This window comes from Oncorhynchus nerka, linkage group LG13 (assembly GCF_034236695.1).
Source record: "Oncorhynchus nerka isolate Pitt River linkage group LG13, Oner_Uvic_2.0, whole genome shotgun sequence".
In the NCBI taxonomy this organism is placed as follows: Eukaryota; Metazoa; Chordata; class Actinopteri; order Salmoniformes; family Salmonidae; genus Oncorhynchus; species Oncorhynchus nerka.
This window is the reverse complement of record NC_088408.1, coordinates 82,456,872-82,483,358: the sequence shown is the minus strand read 5'-3', so window position 1 is coordinate 82,483,358 and position 26,487 is coordinate 82,456,872. Positions and strand designations below refer to the sequence as shown.

At 40.2% G+C, this 26,487-nt stretch overlaps 2 protein-coding genes across 12 annotated transcripts in view; both read left to right on the top strand.

Moving 5' to 3' along the window:
- The window catches only part of LOC115140266 (netrin receptor UNC5D-like), a 273,232-nt gene extending 267,592 nt beyond the window's left edge, over window positions 1-5,640 (top strand). For all 6 annotated transcript variants that reach the window (XM_029678536.2, XM_029678535.2, XM_029678532.2 and 3 more), the window contains one exon: window positions 356-5,640. In XM_029678536.2, the coding sequence (XP_029534396.2) occupies window positions 356-635 (280 nt within the window). In that variant the 3' untranslated portion in view covers window positions 636-5,640. The remainder of the gene's footprint in view (window positions 1-355) is intronic.
- Window positions 5,641-10,815: 5,175 nt separating this feature from the next.
- LOC115140265 (tumor necrosis factor receptor superfamily member 10B-like) lies at window positions 10,816-26,487 on the top strand. 6 transcript variants are annotated; one of them, XM_065026764.1, is made up of 11 exons: window positions 10,817-10,995; window positions 14,177-14,457; window positions 20,879-21,041; window positions 21,351-21,479; window positions 21,625-21,736; window positions 21,897-22,006; window positions 22,195-22,281; window positions 22,544-22,584; window positions 22,772-23,038; window positions 24,518-24,551; window positions 24,684-26,487. In XM_065026764.1, the coding sequence occupies exons 3-11, from the start codon at window positions 20,906-20,908 to the stop codon at window positions 24,980-24,982; spliced, it is 1,215 nt and encodes a 404-aa protein (XP_064882836.1). In that variant the 5' UTR covers window positions 10,817-10,995; window positions 14,177-14,457; window positions 20,879-20,905; the 3' UTR covers window positions 24,983-26,487. The 6 variants fall into 6 exon arrangements, with proteins under 6 accessions (XP_029534390.1, XP_064882836.1, XP_029534389.1 ...); XM_029678530.2 differs by lacking the exon at window positions 14,177-14,457 and having other exon boundaries at window positions 10,816-10,995; window positions 22,772-22,870; XM_029678529.2 differs by lacking the exon at window positions 14,177-14,457 and having other exon boundaries at window positions 21,897-21,988; window positions 22,198-22,281.

Sequence of the window (26,487 nt, the reverse complement as noted above, 5' to 3'; positions counted from 1 at the left end):
TAGCACAAACCACCCATAAGCCTACAGAGTACATTTGTCATATGCCTACATATTCAGCTCGAACTCGAAATTCACTTCTTCCACACAAATGTTACCTTACAGTTGACTTACTTAGATATTTCAAGATATCCCTGATCACGTCCAGTATGTCTAGTCTTAGAGAAACATTTTCCAGCACAATGTCAGTCCCTCCCTGCTGATATTAGGAACCAGCACTGTGGTGAAACACAGAATTCTATCTCATAGGATACAAAAATCTATAAACAACTGTTTTTTTATAAACAAAAGTGTTGTTCACTTTGCTAAGTGCGCTGTTTCCACTTTGTCCACTAATGCGTTTCTCTCCTTCCCCCAGGAACCTGTTGTATTTTGCTAAGCAACAGAGCCCCTCTGCCGTCATACTGAGCCTGTGGGAGGCACGACACCAAGACACTGGTGACCTTGACTCTCTGGCAAGTGCTCTGGAGGAAATTGACAAGATCCAGTCCAACAGTACTGTAGCAAAGAGCCATGAGGAACCTGAATCAGACTCGGTACATCATTTTGGAACAGGAAGCCCAGACAACCCAGTGTGTGGAATGGGTGAACTCACCAATCATGAGACGGCTAACTCAGTCCCTGAGTATACTAGCTGACTTGTCTCCTCCTACATAGATCCCAACAAGCCCAGTGTAATGCATATCCATATATGCACATAACGACTGACAGCTGACTCGGTCGTGGATTAAAAGGTCCATAGGATGTCAGTGTGCGAAGGGAGTTTGTTGTTCACAGAGCAAAAAACATGACAGGCAAAAATTACCACTGAGAAAAAAAAGAAATCTGTCATTGCTGTGTGTACTGTAACTTTATCCATCCCTTTCTGATGATGTACTGTACATCTGTTTTGTCTTTCTCCATTCTATTCCCTCCCTTCTTTTCCTCCTAGTTAATGCTATTCTTAAGTCAGGCTGACCATTTGAGTTTGTTTTCTTATTCTGTTGTTCAGGATATAGGGGACCCTCTACACTGTTAGGACCCACCAATGCTCTTCAAAAAGTGAAAATGCTTGTCACCGTCCCCAGGGTTTGATACTGCCCTCATGTGCATCTGCATTTACAGTGAGTGTGTCCCAAATGGCACCCTATACCCATCTAGTGCATTACGTTTGACCAGAGCCGTATAGAACCTAGTGAAAAGTAGTGCACTAAATGGGGAATAGGGTTCTTCCATTTGGGAAGTATCCCATATCACACCTATACCATAAGACAGCTGTATGGTATTCATTTCTATTTGAATACTTGGTCCTCAATTCCAAATAATGTCTCAATTGGGAGAAACCACTCTGAAACAGGTATAAACAGTACCGAGTTTAATAAAATGCATTTTATTGTAATGTTCAGATATTTTTGTTCTGTATCAGCGTAACATTGTAAAAGAGATCCTGGCGGTACAGTGGTGGGTTGTGAGGACAATGTACTGTTAACATGATTCAGGCTGGATCCTTTATCTTTAAAGGAAAACCCCTGACAATGATGGAAATGTCTTTGTCAGGCCACAGTACTGCAGTGTGTGTTTGTGTGCATGCATGCATGTGACAGTTGTGGTTTGGCCACCCTGGAGGAGAAAGAGAAAGCTGGAGGAGCTGTATGATGTCATTTCCTGGCACTATGCCATGTGTATCTCTGCATCTTATCACCCACTTTCAACCATTATTAACACTTGTCAAAGAGCTGCTGATCTACCCAACACACACAAGGCCCCCAACAGAGGCATAGCACTTCACAACTACACAGGACATGAATGTGGATTAGGGTTTGGGTCAATTCCAATTTAATTTGAAAAAGACCATTCAATTCTTGAATTCACTCATGAAGTGGAGAATTTACATTGAATTAAATTTGAATTTAAAAAATCTTAAAGTTACAGAATTGAATTTGAATTAGACTGATTTGGAATTGTAAAAATGTAATTGAATTGAATTGGAATTCAACATTTTTACATTTCCCAGTTAATGAAATGAATGCACATAGTATAAAAATGGACTGTAGGATTTGTTTTTAATTATTTCAATCTGTATTCCTATATTGCCAGTATAGTTAGGCTGTCGGAATATTGATGATCAGCCTGAATGAATTTAATTTGAATTTGTGGAAATGTTGTGGATAGTATTGAATTAGGTCAATTCCAATAATTATATTCCTAACATTGGAATTCAGAGAAAATTTTTCAATTCAAAGACTGACATGGAATTTGAATTCAATTAAATGGAATTGACAGGGAAAGAGAATTGAATGACAATTTAATTTGAAGAATTGACCCCAACCCTGATGTGGATAGAATGTGTAATAGTATGGGAAGCCTTTCTGGTACAATAAGCAGGCCTGTTTAACATATTGTTGTACTGTTTAAGCAAGGAGGGCCCATAGGGCTCTATAGTAAATATGGTGCCATTTGGGACATATCTTAAATGCCATAGGAATGCAGTGGCATTACTGGTTTGAATAATAGGCACTTGTATTGAACACGTTTAAAATAGATGTCCAGCTAAAAGAATCACACTACAAAATATAACAGGATGGTGTTTCTGTACTTAATTGTATTCCATGTACTCTATAATTCACAGGATGGATTTGTTTATTCCATGTAAATCAAAGGATGTTATTGTTTATTCCATGTAAATCAAAGGATGTTATTGTTTATTCCATGTAAATCAAAGGATGGTATTGTTTATTCCATGTAAATCAAAGGATGTTATTGTTTATTCCATGTAAATCAAAAGATGGTATTGTTTATTCCATGTAAATCAAAGGATGGTATTGTTTATTCCATGTAAATCAAAGGATGGTATTGTTTATTCCATGTAAATCAAAGGATGGTGTTGTTTATTCCATGTAATTCTTATGATGCATATTTCTGTTTTTATGTGATCAATATGATTTAGCATCTACAGGCATGGATCATGCCTGTTTCTAGTTACTCATGCTTTCATTTGTATTACAATGAGCATAATAACAAGGATTTTAAATGATCTAAATACTTTTAGAAAATGGCGCTCAGAGGTGTCTCAGTACAGTTAAATTTTCACTCAACTTGTTCAGTGAAAAAAATCAACACTCAACTTGTTCATTGTACACCTGTTGCAGTCTCCTCTGAACTACCTAAAACGCTGTTAGCTCATAGTTTGTTATATGCAATTTCATATACAAGAGGATGCATCCAAAATGGAATCCTATTCCCTTTATAGTGCACTACTACAGGGCTCTGGTCAAAAGTAGTCCACTATAGAGGGAAAACGGTGGCTGAAGTTTTGAGCTGTGTCTACTGTGCCCTTAATGATTATTACTGTATGTTGCTCTCAACAGCAACGATCAGACGAGCTGAATTTCACACTCTACCCACTGAGCACAGACATCAATTCATTGTCAATTCCACTTTGGTTCAATGCAATTTCATTGAAATGACGTGGAAACGACGCTTATTCAACCAGTGTGTGCCCAGTGGGTACATGAAACCTACATTGCTTTTTGGTTTCTACATAACACATTCGCTATGCTCTCCTAATCAATTGAGCGTTATACAATCCAGCTGGATATAGAATAGATTAGTGAGTGGGTGAGCTTTACGTTTTGAAAATTATTGTTTTTCTTAATTGTTAGCAATTTAATTTCAATTCCCTGTACTAATGTGAGCAAGGGTGGTGTAAAAACAGAAACAGGTGTGCTGTTGTAGTGCTAAACAGTGGCTAATGTTGCATTAAGAGCATTTGTCTGTGGAATACAATACATCATAACAACCAAACATAGCATTTTAACTATTTTATTTAATGTTGCCTATTGCATACATGCCTAGTCATATCTAAGGTATTAAATGTTGAAGTTAAGTTTTTAAATGTTAAGTGGGCCACTGGGTTTTGAACCATACATACATACTCTGTATTATTATTGCTTTGTGTTGTCACAGGCTGAAGACTATTGTTGTCACAGGCTGAAGACTATTGTTGTCACAGGCTGAAGTGTATTTGTTGTCACAGGCTGAAGGCGATGTGTTGTCACAGGCTGAAGGCGATGTGTTGTCACAGGCTGAAGTCGATGTGTTGTCACAGGCTGAAGGCGATTGTGTTGTCACAGGCTGAAGGCGATTGTGTTGTCACAGGCTGAAGGCGATTGTGTTGTCACAGGCTGAAGGCGATGTGTTGTCACAGGCTGAAGGAGATTGTGTTGTCACAGGCTGAAGGCGATTGTGTTGTCACAGGCTGAAGGAGATTGTGTTGTCACAGGCTGAAGGCGATGTGTTGTCACAGGCTGAAGGTGATTGTGTTGTCACAGGCTGAAGGCGATTGTGTTGTCACAGGCTGAAGGAGATTGTGTTGTCACAGGCTGAAGGCGATTGTGGTGTCACAGGCTGAAGGCGATGTGTTGTCACAGGCTGAAGGCGATGTGTTGTCACAGGCTGAAGGTGATTGTGTTGTCACAGGCTGAAGGCGATTGTGGTGTCGCAGGCTGAAGGAGATTGTGTTGTCACAGGCTGAAGGCGATTGTGGTGTCGCAGGCTGAAGGAGATTGTGCGATTGTGGTGTCACAGGCTGAAGGCGATTGTGGTGTCGCAGGCTGAAGGCGATTGTGGTGTCGCAGGCTGAAGAAGATTGTGGTGTTGCAGGCTGAAGGCGATTGTGGTGTTACAGGCTGAAGGCGATTGTGGTGTCGCAGGCTGAAGGAGATTGTGCGATTGTGGTGTCACAGGCTGAAGGAGATTGTGCGATTGTGGTGTTGCAGGCTGAAGGAGATTGTGGTGTCGCAGGCTGAAGGAGATTGTGCGATTGTGGTGTCGCAGGCTGAAGGAGATTGTGGTGTCGCAGGCTGAAGGAGATTGTGCGATTGTGGTGTCACAGGCTGACGATGACGATTGTTGTGTCACAGGCTGAAGAGTTTACTGTTGGACCCCTGATTTAATGTCCCCTGAGTTAGTAACTATTCCCTTTATAGCCCACTGGGCCAAAACTGGTTGAATCCAAAAATGAATCAATGTGGAAGTCTGTAATCAATGTAAGGGAATTTAGTATTTTTCACCTAACTTTTAACCTAAATGACATGGCAATTTTTTTTTTTTATTGAATTCAGGTTAACTCAAGCAAATGTAAATTAAAACTAGACTTTGAACAGACGTCTGTGCCCAGTGGGAGTGCACTATGTTTGACCAAGGCCTCTGGTCAAAACTAGTGCACTATAAAGGGAATAGGGTATCATTTGGGACGCATGCTATAGCTCCACACTGACTTCATCAGGATGGATGTTGCTATGCTCCATCTCACATCACGCATGGCCTTTGGCTTCATATCACTATTCTTGTGCCTTGTTTAACTACTGTAAATGGTGAATGTTGTAAAGTACAGATGGGGCTGAAAAAAAACAAAAACAAAGCAAAACCATGCCAACATACATTTAAAAAAGTATTAGTTGAAAAAGTATTTAAGATTATATAATTCAATAGGCTGCAGAGCTTTTCTAGTGCTAAACATACTGCATATGTTTGGTATTGCCAGGGCAGCTTGGTGGTATATTGTATCTATATAATTATGGACATTTTGGATGTTTTCTGTACAGTAGAATTTGCAAATGTATATGCAGCCTTTTGGAAATAAATGTACAGCTAAAGTCTCAACTTGAGTATGAGTGGGTTACTGTGCACCTTTGACAAAATATATACTTCATACACTGTTATATGATCTACTAGGTCTACTTCACTGTTGTGCTGGTCGACTACATATTTCTGAGCTCAATGGTTTCTCATGCTTTTGATTTCTCCTCACTTGTACAATATGGCTTAGATGTCTTCTTCCACTAGTCTCTTCATGAATCTACAGTAGCTTGGCCCCAGTTATCCTCTGGATGTACTAAACCTAAAGAATACAATGGCTGCTCATAGCCTTTAAATATCTTAAAGCCAGCACAGAAAAAGTGCCCATGCCACCCACTCTCTGCATGCCATTCAATCCTGGGTACACAGGAAGTTAGTGTGCAAAACAGTAGAGTTCACTGCAGAGAACAGTTCTATTGAGAATCATGGGAATAGTTTCTAAGTCTTGCCCTGAGGAAGGTGAGGTCTCAAACTGAATGTCCCAAAGTTCAAGACCATTTCAACATACACTTTAGGTATGTTCCTCTTATGTACATAATGTGTCATTTCTGGAGTCAAGTGTTTGCTTGCTACAGAGGCAGACTAGGCCCAGCACACTCCAAACCAAGGAAACCAAGCAGTCACCTTCAATACAAAGTTCACACTTATCTTCAAATGGGCAGCTCAGGGACCCTTGTCACTCCCTTGAGTCTGCACCCTTATCAAGAAGCACAGAATGCTATAGCAAACAAAGCAGAGTGTCATGAGCGGCCCACACGTCTTTTGATTCTTAGATCTACAGTGCATTCGGAAAGTATTCAGACGCCTTGAATTTTTCCACATTTCTAAAAATGTATATCAACACACGCCTCCGGAGTGGTGCAGCGGTCTAGGACATGGCATCATGGTGCTTGAGGTGTCACTACAGACTCAGGTTTGATCTCGGGCTGTGTCAGAGCTGGCCGTGACCTTGAAGCGGCGAACAATTGGCCCAGCGCTGTCTGGGTTAGGGGAGGGTATGGCCGGCTGGGATTTCCTTGTCCCATCGCGACGGGCCGGGCACCTGCGAGCTGACTTCGGTCGCCAGCTGGACAGTGTTTCCTCTGACACATTGGTGCAACTGTCTTCTGGGTTAAGCGAGCAGTGTGTCAAAAAGCAGTGCAGTTCGGCAGGAAGCATGGCTCTTGATCTTCGCCTCTCCCGAGTCTTTAGGGGAGTTGTGCGATGGGAAAAGACTCATGACCAATTGGATATAACAGATAGGGGTAAAAGTACCAAAACAAATGTGATAAAGTATAGCTATACACAATACCCCATAATGACAAAGCGAAAACAGGTTTTTAGACATTTTTGCTCATTTATTTAAAAACATTTTTTTTAAACGTATTTACATAAGTATTCAGACCCTTTGCTATGAGACGAAAAATGTAACTCAGGTGCATCCTGTTTCCATTGATCATCCTTGAGATGTTTCTACAACTTGATTGGAGTCCACCTGTGGTAAATTCAATTGATTGGAGATGAGTTGGAAAGGCACACACCTGTCTATATAAGGACCCACAGTGCGTGTCAGAGCAAAAACCAAGCCATGACGTTGAAGGAATTTTCCGAAGAGTGCCGAGACAGGATTGTGTTGAGACACAGATCTGGGGAAGGGTACGAAAAATGTTTCTGCAGCATTGAATGTCCCCAAGAACACAGTGGCTGCCATCATTCTTAAATGGAAGAAGTTTGGAACCACCAAGACTCTTCCTAGAGCTGGCCGCCCGCTCCCAACTGAGCAATCGGAGAAGGGCCTTGGTAAGGGAGGTGACCAAGAACCCGATGGTCACTGACAGAGCTCCAGCGTTCCTCTGTTGAGATGGGAGAAACTTCTAGAAGGACAACCATCTCTGCAGCGCTCCACCAATCAGGCTTTTAAATTATTTTTTTAACCTTTATTTAACTAGGCAAGTCAGTTAAGAACAAATTCTTACTTTCAATGACGGCCTAGGAACAGTGGGTTAACTGCCTTGTTCAGGGGAAGAACGACAGATTTGACCTTGTCAGCTTGGGGACTCGATCTTGCAACCTTTCGGTTACTAGTCCAACGCTCCAACCACGAGGCTACCTGCCGCTTTTATGGTACAGTGGTCAGACGGAACCCACTTCTCAGTAAAAGGCACATGACAGTCCGCTTGGAGTTTGCCAAAAGGCACCTAAAAGTCTCTCAGACCATGAGAAATAAGATTTACCGGTTTGATGAAACCAAGATTGAACTCATTGGCCTGAGTGCCAAGCGTCACGTCTGGAAAACCTGGCACCATACGGTGAAGCATGGTGGTGGCAGCATCATACCTTTTCTGCTGATTTTCAGAGGCAGGGACTGGGATACTAGTCAGGATCGAGGGAAAGATGAACGGAGCAAAGTACAGAGAGATCCTTGATGAAAATCTGCTCCAGAGCGCTCAGGACCTGAGACTGGGGCGAATTTCTTGTTAACAAACTATAGTTTTGGCAAGTCGGTTAGGACATCTATTTTGTGCATGACACAAGTAATTTTTCCAACAATTGCTTACTGACAGATTATTTGATTTATAATTCACTGTATCACAAATCCAGCGAGTCATGAGTTTACATACACTAAGTTGACTGTGCCAGAAAATGATGTCATGGCTTTAGAAGCTTCTGATAGGCTAATTGACATATTTTGAGTCAATTGGAGGTGTACCTGTGGATGTATTTCAAGGCATACCTTCAAACTCAGTGCCTCTTTGCTTGACATCATGGGTAAATCAAAAGAAATCAGCTAAGACCTCAGAAAAACAATTTGTAGACCTCCACAAGTCTGGTACATCCTTGGGAGCATTTTCCAAACGCCTGAAGGTAACACGTTCATCTGTACAAACAATAGTACGCAAGTATAAACACCATGGGACCACGCAGCCATCATACCACCCAAGAAGGAGACGTGTTCTGTTTCCTAGAGATGAACGTACTTTGGTGCGAAAAGTACAAATCCATCCCAGAACCGCAAAGGACCTTGTGAACATGCTGGAGGAAACAGGTGCAAAATATCTATATCCACAGTAAAACGAGTCCTATATCAACATAACCTGAAAGGCCACTCAGCAAGGAAGAAGCCACTGCTCCAAAACCGCCATAAAAAAGCCAGACTACGGTTTGCAACTGCACATGGGGACAAAGATTATACTTTTTGGAGAAATGTCCTCTGGTCTGATGAAACAAAAGTAGAACTGTTTGGCCATAATGACCATCGTTATGTTTGGAGGAGAAAGGGGGAGGCTTGCAAGCCAAAGAACACCATCCCAACCGTGAAGCACGGGGGTGGCAGCATCATGTTGTGGGGGTGCTTTGCTCCAGGAGGGACTGGTGCACTTCACAAAGTAGATGGCATCATGAGGAAAGAAAATTATGTGGATATATTGAAGCAACATCTCAAGACATCAAGACAAGTTAAAGCTTGGTCGCAAGTGAGTCTTCCAAATAGACAATGACCCCAAGCATACTTCCAAAGTTGTGGCAAAATGGCTTAAGGACAACAAAGTCAAGGTATTGATGTGGCCATTACAAAGCCCTGACCTCAATCCTATAGACAATCTGTGTACAGAACTGAAAAAGCGTGTGCGCGCAAGGAGGCCTGCAAACCTGCTCTGTCAGGTGGAATGGGCCAAAATTCACCCAATGTATTGTGGGAAGCTTGTGGAAGGCTACCTGAAATGTTTGACCCAAGTGAAACAATTTAAAGGCAATGCTACCAAATACTAATTGAGTGTATGTAAACTTCTGACCCACTGGGAATGCGATGAAAGAAACAAAAAGCTGAAATAAATCATTCTCTCTACTATTATTTTGACATTTCACATTCTTAAAATAAAGTGGTGATCCTAACTGACAGGGAATTTTTACTAGGATTAAATATCAGGAATTGTGAAACTGAGTTTAAATGTATTTGGCTAAGGTGTATGTAAACTTCAAACTTCAACAGTAAGTGAAGTAATTCAGTTTTTTTTATATATATATACATTTGCAAAAATGTAGTAAATTTTTTTTTGTCATTATGGGGTATTGTGTGTAGATAGATGAGGGTAAAAAAACAATTTAATCAATTTTAGAATAAGGCTGTGATGTAACAAAAGTGGAAAAAGTAAAGGGGTCTGAATACTTTCGAATGCACTGTATATGAACAATGGCTTTCTTGCTCTAAGGATTGCACATTTCTAAAGGAATAGACTATGGATATACTGTTGTAGAATACAGTATGACCTACTGCTCATCAAGAAATGCTTTATGACCCACTGTCTGGTCAGTTTCAGGTTATAGCATTAAATAACCCCATGAGCAGGTTGCTAAGATAACAGGTAAAAATATCAGCAAAACTAAAAAAATTCTGTACAATGTGTGGCTGTGTTGGATTCAGACAGTATAGGCTACTATAGGTATGACACCTGCGGCAGAGCGTTTGATGCACCTGTCCATCCTGTATTATTATTTTTAACTTTCATTGTAAATATTAATATAGAATTTGATATATGAACTAAATAGGTCAAAAATATACTTAAATTTGATCTAAACCATCCACACACAATTATATCAGTAGACGAGGTTGAACGGGTTAGTGTAGTTTCACAGTTCACTGTTAGTTGTACTTGTTCATGAGCCCCAACACTCTTATGTGAGTATGAAATTCCTCTCTTTCTGAGCAAATGAGTCCGTTTAACCCTCCCCTTCCTGTGACTATATGGCCGTGTCTGCGTGAGAGACTAGAGATACTGTATCTCAACAGAGCAGACAACTGTTGCAAAGATAATGTCAAACTGACACACACAGAAAGAGCGTTTTCCACATTGATAATGTTGTGTGCCTTATAATCCTATACATTTTACAAAGTGGGTTTTCCCCAACTAAAACCGCATTTTTAATGGTTTATATATACTCTTTAACTCCCGGGTATGATATATGGAATAAGACATATTCAATAACTCAATCCATATTGTGTTTTCTATTTGCATTTATACTGTAATTAAACATGTATCAAGTTATCCCAAAAAGCATCCTTTAATTCTGTGGATGATAATAATAATAATGGAACAAGTATTAGGCATCGAGGCCTAGTTGCACTTCATTTTTATAGACAAAAACAGTGTCTAGGATAGAGGACAAGGTTAAATTGGGATTTACCTAGATAATCTATTGACTAAAGGGGCGTGACGGAGACTGCGCAATCGTCATCTGGAAAGTTCTCTCATGAGGACAGTTGGCTAAACTTTTGCTCCGCGAGAAAAAAGTATAATATCGGATGCTGGTTCTCTCAACTGGGATGTGTACACCACCGTTGAGTATAGTCGGATAGTGGTTCACTCAACGCCACCTTTGAGTATGAGCTATATACATTTGATGGTAAGTTTCTTCTTTTTTTTCTTCACGCGACACTTGTGTCGGTCGGTGGGATCAAATTGACTGGGAACTTTGTTCACACACTGCACGTAGCGATGCCATTCACACGCCAATGAAACTATCGATGTTGGCCTAATTTTGATCCAAATATATTCTAAGATAAAAAAAAAAAATCTTCAGAATCGATGCGCCATGTGGTCGGGCAGAAAGAATGTCGCGTAAACATGCCAAGGGCCTCATAAAGGTGTGACATTTTTGTGTGGCGCCGGTTGAAGCCGGTGTAGCCTACTGCTTGACTGAAGGGCCTATCATAGTACCAAACGTGTACACATATGCACAGCAGTGTTTAATTCTCAGCGCAGCTCAAGCAATTTCTCCAACTGTCAACACATTCAAATGAATAGAGGACGCGTTGGTTGGGAATTTTGGTCTCAGAGCCGCATGCTTAGTCCGGCGTCCCATTGTGAAATATCGAGTAAATCATCGTCGCTGAGATGCGATAGTTGTGACAGGTACGCGGCTCTGTGACCACCATACACGGGGAACACACAGCCAGAATCCACAACTCCCAACCAACAGGTATCCAGGTGGCAGACATTTCCGCTATTCATTTAGGTGTCTTGACAGTTCACACAGAGATTTTTATATATAAGAAATGTCTTGCTGCGTTTTGTAAATGCAGATCTAAAATTCTTATTGTAATTTCTGCTTGGCATCAGACATATTATGTGCTTCAGTTGCACTTCTCCACTTAGATGAGGATACATAAACAGGCATTCTATTAGCAGACAGCGCTCAGACTGATGTGCAGTTACTCTGAACAAAAATATAAACTCCACATGTAAAGTGTTGGTTTCATGAGCTGAAATAAGACCTCAGAAATGTTTCATATGCACAAAAAGCTTATTTCTCTTAAAAAAATTGCAGAATTTTGTTTACATCCCTGTTAGTGAGCATAGTAGGAATGTCCACCAGAGCTGTTGCCAGAGAATAAAATGTTAATTTCTGTACCATAATGTTATTTTAGAGAATTTAAGCAGTGTGTTCAACTGGCCTCAACCGCATATTGCGTGTAACCATGCCAGCCTAGGACCTGCACATCTGGCTTCTTCACCTATGGTATCGTCTGAGGAGTATTTCTGTCTGTAATAAAGTCATTTTTTGGGGAAAACTCATTCGGCTTGGCCTGGCTCCCCAGTGGGTGGACATATGCCTTCCAAAGCCCACCCATGGCTGCACCCCTGCCCAGTCATGTGAAATCCATAGATTAGGGCCTAATATATTTATTTCAATGGACTGATTTCCTTATATGAACTGTAACTCAGTAAAATCTTGGAAATGATTGCATGTTGCATTTATATTTTTGTTCAGTATACTTTTCTCCAGTACTTTTCTCAGTGTAGCCTAATTTTCTCAGGTAAAATGCAAGATTAACTTCATGCAAAACATTAGGAAATGTAGCTGGCTACACTCTTTCTATGATAAACATTATAAATATGATGACCATGCATAGTTTTAGCAAAAGTAGCTTTATTTCATTGCAAGCAATATAAAACACATGAAATGGTAAAACAAAAAAAATGTTTTAATGATCTGCATTTTGAAAATGTAGATTTCTGGAACGCATCTCCAGGAATTAGACAAGTATAAATGCTGACGGTCCAATATTCTAGAACACTGCTGTACATACTCATACATGTTTTTTAATCTGATATGCCCTTAAAGTTGTGCAGTTTGTGTACCTCGTGCTTAAAATGCTATATATTACAATGAGGTGGCTGCTCCATACGGTAGTCTATGCCTATATTTTATTTCCCAGGTGTGCACCTGTTGAAAAATGGAAACAACATACCATTTGATTAGAGTTGAAATTAAAGGATATATTTTTACAGGGAACAAGGTTGTAGAATATCTACTATGGGGGAAACATGTCATCTTGTGTTCTGTTTAAAATAACTAACCATTATGATCTACTTGTGAAAAGTGATGAATCTGATTACCTACTAAAGTAGCACAGGTCCAGCTCTGTGGCCACAGCTATCATCAAGTCACGGAAATACCAGACTTCCCATCGGCCTAGGGAGACTAGTTATCAAGCATCTCAGAGCAGGAGTGGTGAAGTCCCCCTATCCATGCGATCTTATTCATTAAGATCTTAAAAGGCAAAACTGTTTCTAGATTAGCACTCCCACTCTGAGAAGGTTGATGTTCAGTGCATTTGAAAAGTATTCAGACCCCTTGACCTTTTCCACATTTTGTTATGCTACAGCCTTTTTCTAAAATTGATCAAATTGTTATTTTCCCTTCATCAACCTACATACAATACCCCATAATGACAAAGCAAAAAATTGTATTTAGACATTTTTGCTAATTGATTACACATTTTTTATAGAAATAACACATTTACATAAGTATTCAGACCCTTTATTCAGTACTTTGTTGGGGCACCTTTGGTAGCGATTACAGCCTTAAGTCTTCTTGGGTATGACGCTACAATCTTGGCACACCTGGGGAGTTTTTCCCCATTCTTCTCTGCAGATCCTCTCAAGCTCTGTTAGGTTGGATGGGGAGCTTCGCTGCACATCTATTTTCAGGTCTCTTCAGAGATGTTAGATCAGGTTCAAGTCCGGGCTCTGGCTGGGGCACTCAAGGACTTTGAGAGACTTGTCACGAAGCCACTCCTTCGTTGTCTTGGCTGTGTGGTTAGGGCCGTTGTCTTGGCTGTGTGCTTATGGTCGTTGTCTTGGCTGTGTGCTTAGGGTTGTTGTCTTGGCTGTGTGCTTAGGGCCGTTGTCTTGGCTGTGTGCTTAGGGCCGTTGTCTTGGCTGTGTGCTTAGGGCCGTTGTCTTGGCTGTGTGCTTAGGGCCGTTGTCTTGGCTGTGTGCTTAGGGCCGTTGTCTTGGCTGTGTGCTTAGGGCCGTTGTCTTGGCTGTGTGCTGAGGGTCGTTGTCCGCTCTGGAGCAGGTTGTGATCAAAATTCTCTCTTCACTTTGCTCCGTTCATCTTTTATCCTTTTTTCTCATCAATCTACACACAATACCCCATAATGACAAAGTGAAAACAGATTTTTTTAAATGTTTGCCAGATGTATTAAAAACAAAAGACAGAAATATCTTATTTACATAAATATTGAGACATTTTGATATGGGACTTGAAATTGAGCTCCGGTGCATCCTGTTTCCAGTGGTCATCCTTGATGTTTCTACAACTTCATTTGAGTCAACCAGGGCGACGGTTCACTTTCCAACAAGACAACGACCCTAACCACACAGCAAAGACAACGCAGGAGTGGTTTCGGGACAAGTCTCTGAATGTCCTTGAGTGGTCCAGCAAGAGCCTGGATTTGAACCCGATGGAACATCTCTGGAAAGACCTGAAAATAGCTGTGCAGTGGGCGCTCCCCAATCAACCTGACAGCGCTTGAGAGGATCTGCAGAAAAGAATGGGAGAAATTCCCAAATACAGGTGTGCCAAGCTAGTAGCGTCATACCCAAGAAGACTTGAGACTGTAATTGCTGCCAAAGGTGCCCCAACAAAGTACTGAATAAAGGGTCTGGATAGTTATTTAAATGTGATATTTCCAGGGTTTAATTTTGCTAAAACTTCTACAAACCTGTTGTTGCTATGTCATTATAGGGTATTGTGTAGATTGAAATGAATACATTTTAGAATCAGGCTGTAGTGTAGATTGAAGGGGGGCAAATTAATACATTTTAGAATCAGGCTGTAGTGTAGATTGAAGGGGGGCAAATTAATACATTTTAGAATCAGGCTGTAGTGTAGATTGAAGGGGGGGCAAATTAATACATTTTAGAATCAGGCTGTAGTGTAGATTGAAGGGGGGGGGGGGGGGGCAAATTAATACATTTTAGAATCAGGCTGTAATGTAACAATGTGGAAAAAGGTAAGGGATCTGAATACTTTCCGAATGCACTGTATACAGCATCTGGGCTACAACTCAAGCAAATGTGTTTAAAGTTCAAGATGTTTGCATCAGTTGTTATATTGTGCTGTAGGAGGTTGTATATCTCTGACACTACCACATGTGTTATTATCACAAATGTGGGTCAAGTTATTAAGCTTTCATGGCAGGAGAATGTTTCCAATATATGACATTGTTTGTCACTGATCCTATTTACTCATTTATGAAGGATTTAAATCAGTTGAGGTTGTACTCAAGAATACTTGTTTATTAGCCTCAGTGCCTTCTCAAAAGTAGGCCTGTATAGTTTTTCTATTTTATTAGTGGCTAAAGCAGAAGCTACTGCAAAATGAAAAAAATAGCTGTATTTCGTTTGAATGCATTCAGTTGTGCAACTGAGTAGGTATCCCCTTTCCTCTTCCTCGGATCCAACCAGATCGAATGTTAGATAATACACAACATGAATGTAGAAGTGGGCCTGCATCACAAGGATAGAACTACATTTAAAATAAATAAACCTTATGGCTTAAAGCCCCAGTGGAGTCAACGTGATTTCCTGTGTTTTATATACACTGAGTATACCAAACATGAGTTACACCTTCTTAATACTGAGTTGCCCTCAGAACAGCCTCAATTCACAGGGACATGGGTGGTGTACCATTCTTGATACACACGGGTCACTGTTGAGTGTGAAAAACCCAGCAGCATTGCAGTTCTTCACATACTCAAACCGGTGCGCCTGGCACCTACTACACTGTTCAAAGGCACTTACATATTTTGTCTTGCCCATTCACCCTCTGAATGGCACACATACACAATCCATGTCTCAAGCCTTAGAAATCCTTCTTCAACCTGTGTCCTCCCCTTCATCTACACTGGTTTTAAGTGGATTCAAAAAGTGACATCAATAAGGGATCATAGCTTTCACAAGGATCATGGAAAGGGTAACATCTAATTATGGTCTCCTGGAAACACTGACCAACCCTGTCAATAATTCCTCCCTGGCTTATTCATTCGTTGTCATGTCAAACAACAATATATTCAAGGTGCTGCCCACTATATTCCAACTAGAATTAGAATAATCATTATATTCTGTGATTCCAACAGTTCACCAATTATATGGGCTTAGATTTTTTGCCTATCATGCTGCGTGGCACAGTGTGGACATTTCTAATAAAGGTGCAGAAATTGATTAAAATTATGAAAATGATCTTTGTTTGGAGTTGGATTGAACAGTATAGATGGAGAAAGCCCCATTTGAAATCACTTATAATTTGTGTTGCCACCCTATGGTCATAAACTTCTCATAAAGCATATTTAGAACTTTTATTATCCAAAAACATAAAATATCGTCAAATACCATCATACCGTCAAATATTGTGAAATGATATTTTGTCCATATTGCCCAGCTGTACTATATGAGGTTGGAATAATATTGTGAAATTATGATAATGCCCTTTTAGTTTAAGAGCTGTTTGAATAGACTGCCTGAAATGTCAGCCTGTTTTGGTGGGATGGAGTTTCGGCCTTCCATGGTGCCATCACCAGGCGGTAAATTTAGTTAATAAACCAATACAAAAGACTGTTCCAAACCTCTCTGCCAATAACAGCTCATTTTCTTCTCTTACATTGGAATCCTTTGTTCTACTGCTACAATTGTTTTGTCTAAGCAGGTCCTGATATCCTAATCTCACAGCACCAATGTTCTGTAAACACCAGAGAGAATCCCACAACATCAGAAAGTCTGAAAGTTTCACACGATACAATAATCATCTGTGTCCTCTGTTCTTCCGTCTGACGTCAATACTATGAACATTGAAGTCTAGCGACCCTCATCTTTGCACAAAGACACTGGCAGAATCATCAAATCAAAGTTTAATGGTCACATGCACATATTTAGCGGATGTTATTGCTGGTGTAGTGAAATGCTTGTGTTCCTAGCTCCAACAGTGCAGTAGTATCTAACAATTCACAATAATACACAAATCTAAAAGTAAAAGAATGGAAATTATAAATATTAGATCGAGCAATGTCAGTGGTATTGACTAACATACAGTAGAATAGAATACAGTATATACATATGAGATGAGTTAAGCAATATGTAAACATTATTAAAGTGACTAGTGTTCCATTATTAAAGTGGCCAGTGAATCCAAGTCTATGTATATAGGGCAGTCGCAGGGTTGCATAACCGGGTGGAAGCCGGCTAGTGATGGCTATTTAACAGTCTGATAGCCTTGAGATAGAAGTTGTTTTTCAGTATCTCGGTCCCAGCTTTCATGCACCTGTACTGACCTCGCCTTCTGGATGATAGCGGGGTGAACAGGCCGTGGCAGACCGCACCACCCTCTGGAGACCACTGCAGTTGCGGGCGGTGATACAGCCTGACAGGATGCTATTATATACAGAAAGAATACATGCTGACATTCATATACAGTTGAAGTCGGAAGTTTACATACACTTTAGCCAAATACATTTAACTTATGGGCCGTCCCACCTGGCCACCAACCTGGTGAAATTGCAGTGCTCAAAATTCAAACTACAGAATTATAAATATTTAACCTTCATAAAATCACAAGTGTAATACATCAAAGTAAAGCTTAACTTCTTGTTAATCCAGTCGCTGTATCAGATTTCAAAAAATCTTTACGGCGAAAGCACACCATGCGATTATCTGAAGACAGCGCCCCGCATACAAAAGCATGAAAAACATATTTCAACCAGGCAGGTGCAACACAATTCAGAAATAGCGATTATAATAAATGCCTTACCTTTGATCTTCTTCTGTTGGCACTCCAAAAGGTCCCAGATACATCACAAATTGTCCTTTTGTTCGATAATGTCCTTCTTTATATCCATAAAAACTCATTTTAGCTGGCGCGCTTCCGTCAATAGTCCACCCAGTTTCGCTCCATCAAAATTAATCCCAAACGTTACTAATAAACTTTTCCAAACAAGTCAAACAACGTTTATAATCAAACCTTAGGTACCCTAATACATAAATAAACGCATTTTAAGACTCGTTATTGTCTTCTTCCACTCGCTTGGAAACACTACAGCCAAAATGAGAGCCGCCTAGAAAAACTACAATTTCTGGGGGGGGGGTTGTCCTCTGGGTTTCACCTGTCATATCAGTTCTGTTATACTCATAGACATAATTTTAACAGTTTTAGAAACTTTAGTGTGTTTTCTATCCAAATCTACCATTATCTGCATATCTTAGCTTCTGTGTCTGAGTAACAGGCAGTTTACTTTGGGCACGATTTTCATCCGGACGTGAAAATACTGCCTCCTACCCAAGAGGTTAAACTCAGTTTTTCACAATTCCTGACATTTAATCCTCGTAAAAATTCTGTGTTTTAGGTCTGTTAGGATCACCACTTTATTTAAGAATGTGAAATGTCAGAATAATAGTGAGAACTATGTATTTCAGTTTTTATTTCTTTCATCACATTCCCAGTGGTTCAAAAGTGTACATACACTCAATTGTCCATTTGAAAGACCCATTTGCCACCAAGCTTTAACTTCCTGACTGATGTCTTGAGATGTTGCTTCTATATATCCACATAATTTTCTTCCTCATGATGCCATCTATTTTGTGAAGTGCACCAGTCCCTCCTGCAGCAAAGCACCCCCACAACATGATGCTGCCACCCCCATGCTTCATGGTTGGGATGGTGTTCTTCGGCTTGCAAGCCTCCCCCTTTTCCTCCGAATATAACGATGGTCATTATGGCCAAACAGTTCTATTTTTGTTTCATCAGACCAGAGGACATTTCTTCAAAAAGTATGATATTTGTCCCCATGTGCAGTTGCAAACTAGAACTCGTTTTACTATGGCTATAGATAATTTTGTACCTGTTTCCTACAGCATCTTCACAAGGTCCTTTGCTGTTGTTCTGGGATTGATTTGCACTTTTTGCACCACAGCACGTTCATCTCTAGGACACAGAACGCGTCTCCTTCCTGAGCGGTATGACGGCTGTGTGGTCCCATGGTGTTAAATTCTTACATACTATTGTTTGTACAGATGAACGTGGTACCTTCAGGCATTTGGAAATTGCTCCCAAGGATGAACCAGACTTGTGGAGGTCTACAATGTTTTTTTCTGATATCTTTTGATTTTCCCATGATGTCAAGCAAAGAGGCACTGAGTTTGAAGTTAGGCATTGAAATACTACCACAGGTACACCTTCAATTGATTCAAATGATGTCAATTAGCCTATCAGAAGCTTCTTAAGCCATGACATAATTTTCTGGAATTTTCCAAGCTGTGTATGTAAACTTCTGACCCACTGGAATTGTGATTAAGTGAAATAATCTGTCTGTAAACAAAATGTATTGTGTCATGCACAAAGTAGATGTCATAATCAACTTGCCAAAACTATAGTTTGTTAACAAAATGTATGGTTTGGTTGAAAAACAATTTTTAATGACTCCAACCTAAATGTATGTAAACTTCTGACTTCAACTGTATATGGCTAATATAACACGGCTAAGGGCTGTTCTTACGTACGATGCAAAGCTGAGTGCCTGGATATAGCCCTTAGCTGTGGTATATTGGCCATACATCACAAACCATTTAGGTGCCTTATTGCTATTATAAACTGGTTGCCAACGTAATTAGAGAAGTATGTACATGTTTTGTCATACCCATGGTATACGGTCTGATATACCACGGCTGTCGGCCAATCAGGATTCAGGGTTCGAATCATCCAGTTTATTATTCTGTCTAGCTGTCATGTAGCGTCTTGTCTGGAATGTGCTTGGGTTTTAATTTGTTCAGCAGGTTTGTAGGAAGGCCATATTTGGACATACTCCACTGTAATGTATAGGTGAATACAGGTTGCTAAATTGGGTGTGCCCATGTATCTTGTGACTCAGCGGCAGTTCCAAAGGGATTCATGGGGAAATTGCAAACACCGTCCTTATTTGTCTTTAGCTGATAAATACAGTACACACACAGGCCTAGTTCAACCATATGAAGACCTAGGCTGTAGAACATTTCTACCTCATATTTACACTGGCAACATTATTTTTCAGTGACCTTATTAATTCAGCATGTGTCTGCTTGGAGATGAATTTGAACCCATTGGAACAGTTTCAAAATCATGTTTGTGTAACTACAGAAATTACTAATCATTAGGCTTGCTTCACTTATAGTTGAAGTGACAGGGATAAGAAAGACAGGGTTTAACATCTTCCATGTTCACTGTGTAAGAGGATGCGTTTAGAGGCATCCCAATTCGGATCTTTTCCCAATTAATAGCAAGAGATCAGGATTGGGGTGCTTTTAAATGCAGCCTAAACTAACCATATTCTCAATGACTGGCAACTTGCTGATGTCTCATTTTCTACACATCACATTAAATGGCATATTAGTAGTCAACCATGTCTCAATATTTAAGTGAGAGAGATTTATGAGCCGTCTCCAATATGGCCGTTGATGGAAATTCCCATTTATTGCTTCCCCTCTTCCACAGCAGCTGAACTTTGTATTTGTTTTGCTAGAGAGTCAGTGGTGTGATCAGGAATGAAATTATATATGTCCTGTTATTAAACCTAAGTGTTGCAAACTATGATGTCATTTGAACAAGGAGCTCTGTATGTACAAAAGCTAAGAAATTGCTTTGCTAACAAGGTTTGGATGATCTCCAAAATATTCTGGGATTGTGATTTTGCCCTTCCCTGGTTACTCATTAATATGGAACCTAGAGGTATTTCCTGTTTTATTGTAAAGTCAATAATGTCATTGCACTGTGTAGACTACACTGTTTCCTGTGCATATGACAAAAAAAGTTAGATTTGATAATGCCATATTGTGAGACAATAAATAACTAGCTCTACAATGCAGATTTGCTAACCCACTTTGATTACACTTTGCTTAGACGCTATGGGTGTCTACAGAAGGGGACAACTGGATGACAGTGTGTTTTTAATACAAGCTGTTCATCTTTATCTAAGGTTGTCCTCATCTGGGCCCTCAACCCCATGGCAGCAGCTCAATCTGGCCTTGAGTTGACACAGACAGGAGGCAGCGTCAGGAACAGGAAACAGCGGGACATCTCATGCAGGGAAAACCTGGAGTACCCACATGACAACATCTGCTGTTTGAATTGCCCAGCTGGTGAGACAAATGAAGATTTGAGATCCACAGTGTATCCATCCGAAATGGTACCCTATGCTATTCCTTATATAGTGCACTACCTACGACCAGAGCCCTATGGGCCTTGGTCTAAAGTAGTGTACTATATAGGGAATAGGGTGCTATTTGGGACTTAGCTAGTCACAAGCTGAAATCCATAATGGGAACTACTGAAGCAAGTTTGACCTTGTAATGACTCCGGTTATATGGCTACAGTAATGAATATTCAGTTGACCGTCAAGTGTCTGCTTTATGTACAGGTAGACAACTGTTGTTTCTCTATGACCTCAGGTAAATATGTCAAAGCGTACTGCACGGGTGCCTTGGAGAAAGGAACATGTGAGGACTGTGACCTCGACACATACACAGAGCATGATAACGGACTGCCACAGTGCTTAAAGTGCACTAAGTGTCGCTCAGGTAAATTCTATTTGACGATGGCGTTATGCCATTTAAAATGAATGACAAAACAGAGCAAAACAGGAGTTCTACTCTGTGATGCTTTATGAATGCAGGCCATGCTCTTTGTGTCTTCAACATGCCAAACTCTGTGTTCCTGTCACAGATCAGGTAACCACAAAGACATGCACCATCACTCAGAACACAGAGTGCCAGTGTAAACCAGGGTATTTCTGTGCCCCTGACCAAGCCTGCGAGGTGTGCAAAAAGTGCTCAAGGTAGGTCCATAGAATATTTGAACATACTCACTGATACTTGACAAACTAACTTCCATTAGATTATCATTAAACATTACAAAATGAAGAATGTTCACCTTATACATTCCATATCTTTTTATTTTTAAAATGTATTTTTGTTGAAACCCTCCTCTTCTCCCAGATGTAAAGACAATGAGGTGAGGGTGAAGAACTGCACCACTACGTCCAACACAGTCTGTGAGACCAGACTGCCCACATCCAGCACCATCTCAGGTAAAACGCCAGGCCCAGGTACAGCATACATCACCTTGCTGCATGCTCTGTTGTGTCGTTATTTTTGTAAATATTTTTAATGTTGAATGTATTTGATAATTGACTTTCTGAATATAAAGGGACAATCTGGGATTCAAACAGCAAACTGCTAATTTGGAAAACAGCAGAGGGATGTTTTTGTGATAATTTTCTCTCTATGGAAACAGTAGTTGTGATTGTGGTGGCAGTACTGGGTATCACTGCTGCACTTGCCGGTGTCTATTGGATGAGGCGAAAGCTCTTTAAAAGGACAGGTAAGGTCATTTTATATCAAATAAATATATTTGCTTTCAATAGTGAAGGCTCAGGTTGTGTTCCATATAGTGTACTACTTTTGGCCAGAGCCCTATATGCCCTGGTCAAAAGTAGTGCACTATAAAGAGAATGGGGTGCCATCCAGAGGACACATAGCCTCAAAGCTTTGAAGCTCACTGCGTCTTAAGGCTGTCAACAGAACAGTCAATATTGTACCTGGATGTAAAGTGCCATGTCTGAGTCACATTTCCTCTGTTCCAGACACCCAGAATAATCCCAGTGGGACGCTAAAAGTTGTGGTGGTGCGTCAGTCAGTCTCATTCAAATGTTATTTTCACATTCACAGTGTCATTCAATCAGCACTGCATATCGAATTTGATTAATTCTGATCAAATTACTGAGAGATGAGCTGATAAAATTACACACATTTTGTGAGAACAGCAAAAAAATGTTCCTCATTTTGACAACATAATTTTTCATATTTTGCAGGATGATCAAAATAACAGGTCAATTGAGGAGAGGCAGAACAACCAGAATGCTGTGCTGGATGACACACAGCTCTATCCCTTGCTGGAGCAGACCCAGGCGGTGGGTGCCAAAGCCTCAGAGGATGAGGACAATGGACTGGGCGACAGTCTCCCCAACACCACCAACTCCTCCCAGTCCAGTCTGTCTGCACTACCCTCAGCCCCCCTCCCCAGATCCTCCCCGCTTCCCAGCCCTTCGGCCAAGAGGCAGCCTGGCTCTTCGGCTGGGGTGAGAGCAGCTGCTCTGGTCATGCTCAGGCTAACTTACCTTCCCCTGTCTTCCCCCAAACTCTTTTCTAACTCCATCCTTATAGTTAATTTAGTACTCATCCTATTCTGGATCTGGTCTTACTTTCTATTCTCTGCTCCATTAACTTACTGTTTGTTGAAAGCCACAGTTGTCTGATGTATGATAGCATTAGTACACACACTTAATAATTAATCTTATGGTCAAGTGGACGCTTAGCCACCATGTCCCATTTTGAAGTAGTGCTACTCCCTTTGCACCATCTTGACGAAGACTTACTAGGTCGGTCACCAGTCTTTTCTAGTGTGCATTTTTAGACATGTTTTTGAAGATTTGCTGAACTACTGCTAATGGCCAAGCCCAAGCACAAACAGTGCCTTCAGAAAGTATTCAGACCCTTTGACTTATTCCACATTTTGTTGTGTTACAGCCTGAATTCTAAATGGATTAAATCCATTTTTCTCTCTCACCCATCTACACACAATACCCCATAATGACAAAGTGAAAACATGTTTTTAGAAATGTTTGCTAATTTATTAAAAATGAAATACAGACATATCTAATTTACATGAGACACCCCTGAGTCCGACTACAGCTGTAAGTCTCTAAGATATTTCCACACCTGGATTTTCCAATATTTGCACATTATTATTTTCACAATAGTTCAAGCTGAGTTAGGAAGGACACCTGTATCTTTGTAGTGACTGGGTGTCTTGATACACCATCCAAAGTGTAATGAATAACTCCACCATCCTCAAAGGGATATTCAGTGTTTGCTTTATTGTTTTTCATTTTGCTTTTTTACCTAACTAGCAATAGGTGCCCTTTGCGAAGCATTGGAAAACCTCCCTGGTCTTTGTGGTTGAATCTGTGTTTGAAATGCACTGCTCGACAGAGGGACCTTACAATTATCTGTATGTGTGGGGTATAGAGGTAAGGTAGTCATTCAAAAATCATGTTAAACACTTTGATTGCACATGGAGTAAGTCCATGCAACTTATTATGTGAGTTGAGCACATTTTTATTTCTGAACTTATTTAGGCTTGCAAAGGGGTTGAATGCTTATTGACTCAAGACATTTCAGATTTTCTTTTTAAATTAATTTGCACAAAACATGTTTTGAAACATCCTATAATGTGGAAGTATTTTGTTTTGGCCAGTGACAAAGTTTAATCCATTTTCAATTCAGGCTGTAACACAACCAAATGTAGAAGAAGTCAAGGGGTGTCGATACTTTCTGAAGGCATTGTAAATGTGATTTATAGATGCACATGCAGGGTCAAGGAAGGGACTAAGGGCAGAGACAAGAAGCCCAGAGCTGTTGTAGAGGTCCTTCACCTACCCTCCTGCATGACCCTCTAAGAGTTCACTTCAGAGCTAGTGCACAGGCCTAATTAAGGAGCCAGACTTCTGTTTTAGGATTCATAACTGACCATGTTTCTTTATTTGTATTTATTTTAGGAAAATATCCTCATAAAACTGGTTCCTTTGAATGGTGAGAGTATACCCTCTATTTTATGGTTTTAGACTAGTTAATAACATAAAATAATATGTATCCTAAGATGATAATACACTATTGAATGGTGGGCTTTGATGTCATGGTCTTGAAATGCCTTTTTGTTTTCAGGTGATGAGTCCTTGAAGAAAAGTTTTGAACTTTTTGAAGAGCTGGATGTTCACTACCATAACAGATTCTTCAGGCACATCGGACTCTCTGACAATGCTATAAAAAGCTCTGCGCACCTTCATCCTGAAGATCGAGTCTATGAACTGCTGAAAGTATGGTTGGAGAAGGTGGGCATGGAAGCTGACATGAATGACCTAATCAAAGCGTTACTTTATTTTGGCCAAAGGTTATCAGCAGAAAATATTATTTCAAAAGCCATTGAAAATGGTTATTATGAATATGCAGAAAATGAATTGTGAATGTATGCCTGCTTCTACGGAGTTATGGGGAAAATTCAAAAAATACTTGGATGAGATGTTCAGTATGAGTCAGAACTGAGCCATATGTGTGTCGTTAAATGATCCCAGGTACTTGCTGTGACAGGCCTATTGGCTTGCTGTTGAGTCATTTCCTCTGTACAGTTTCACACAGTGAACTGTTAGGCTATGCACTGGCTAGTGACTAGAGCTGGTGGTGGATGTTTAGAGTAGAGTTTCACAACTTCAGTCCTCCAGTACCCCTAACGGCACACATTTCTGTTTTAGCCCTGAACAAGCACACCTGATTCAACTCATTGAGGGCTTGATGATTAGTTGACAAGTTGAATCAGGTGAGTTTGTAAGGAACTACAGCCAAAGTTGTGCTTTTGGAGTTACTGGAGGACTGGAGCTGGGAAACACTGCTGTAAGGGAACGGGATAATATACACCGGATGTTGTCTACGCTGACGTAGTGATCGGGCCATTATGGAATGCACTGATCAAGGCATGGACTGGCCTGACTGTATTTTAAACACCAGGGCTGCTTCCCAGATGGAACCCTATTACTTTTGACCAGGGCTCTGTTCAAAAGCAATGCACTATATAGGAAATAGGGTGGCATTTGGAAAGTACTCCCAGTGGTGTCTCTTGAAGAGTTGGCAATGAATGTAAAACCCCTATTTACATATGATCAAAAAATACAGGTAATTATGAGATTTAAAACTATATTTTGGTATTGTAGAGCAATTTATTGGTTGTTGTGGTTGTTTATTTGTATTGATGATGAACCTTGATACTTTTATCTCAATTTGACTTCATCAGGAAATGAAATGCTGTCACTGTCCACGATATTGCTACAAAGTTCTGTCTTAACACTGATGATAATGCCAAAGTTCCAGTTGCTCCTTAAGCAAAAAATGTATGTCGAGTCTTGTTTTTATTTTATTTTTTACAGATTTTGATTTATTTGAAGGATGTTTCAGTGTAACCAAGTGTTTAAAATGGCATTGACCATTTGGTATTTGTAAATGGGCAATGTTGATCAGAGCAGGTAGTTTCCACTAGGTGTCGCTATCTATGGAAATAATCTAGTCTTCTGCTGTCTAATGATGAGCTGCTATTCCCAGCCTGTAGTACTGTACACTGTATTTAGTGATGTAGTATTTAGCATGGCCTTTTTAATGTTGATGGAATGAGTGAGGTTAGACTCTCATGATTGCAAAAGACAATCTTCTCTCTACATTGTTAGCTATGTTCTTGTCTTCACAGATTGCCCCTCAAGACAGTTTCACTAACGTTCAAGTATTTTCTTCATATGTCCTCTGTTACTGTTTACAGAATATTTTCTTGAGTTGAATCCAAAGTGCAGTTGCCTTGCCAGTGTCATTTTTAATATAACATTTCACACATGATGTATGTCAATATTTATTATTGTATGTCGCTGTTCTTTACAACTAAATACTAAAATGTGTCAGTTTTGAAATAAATATTCTATTAAAATGTAAA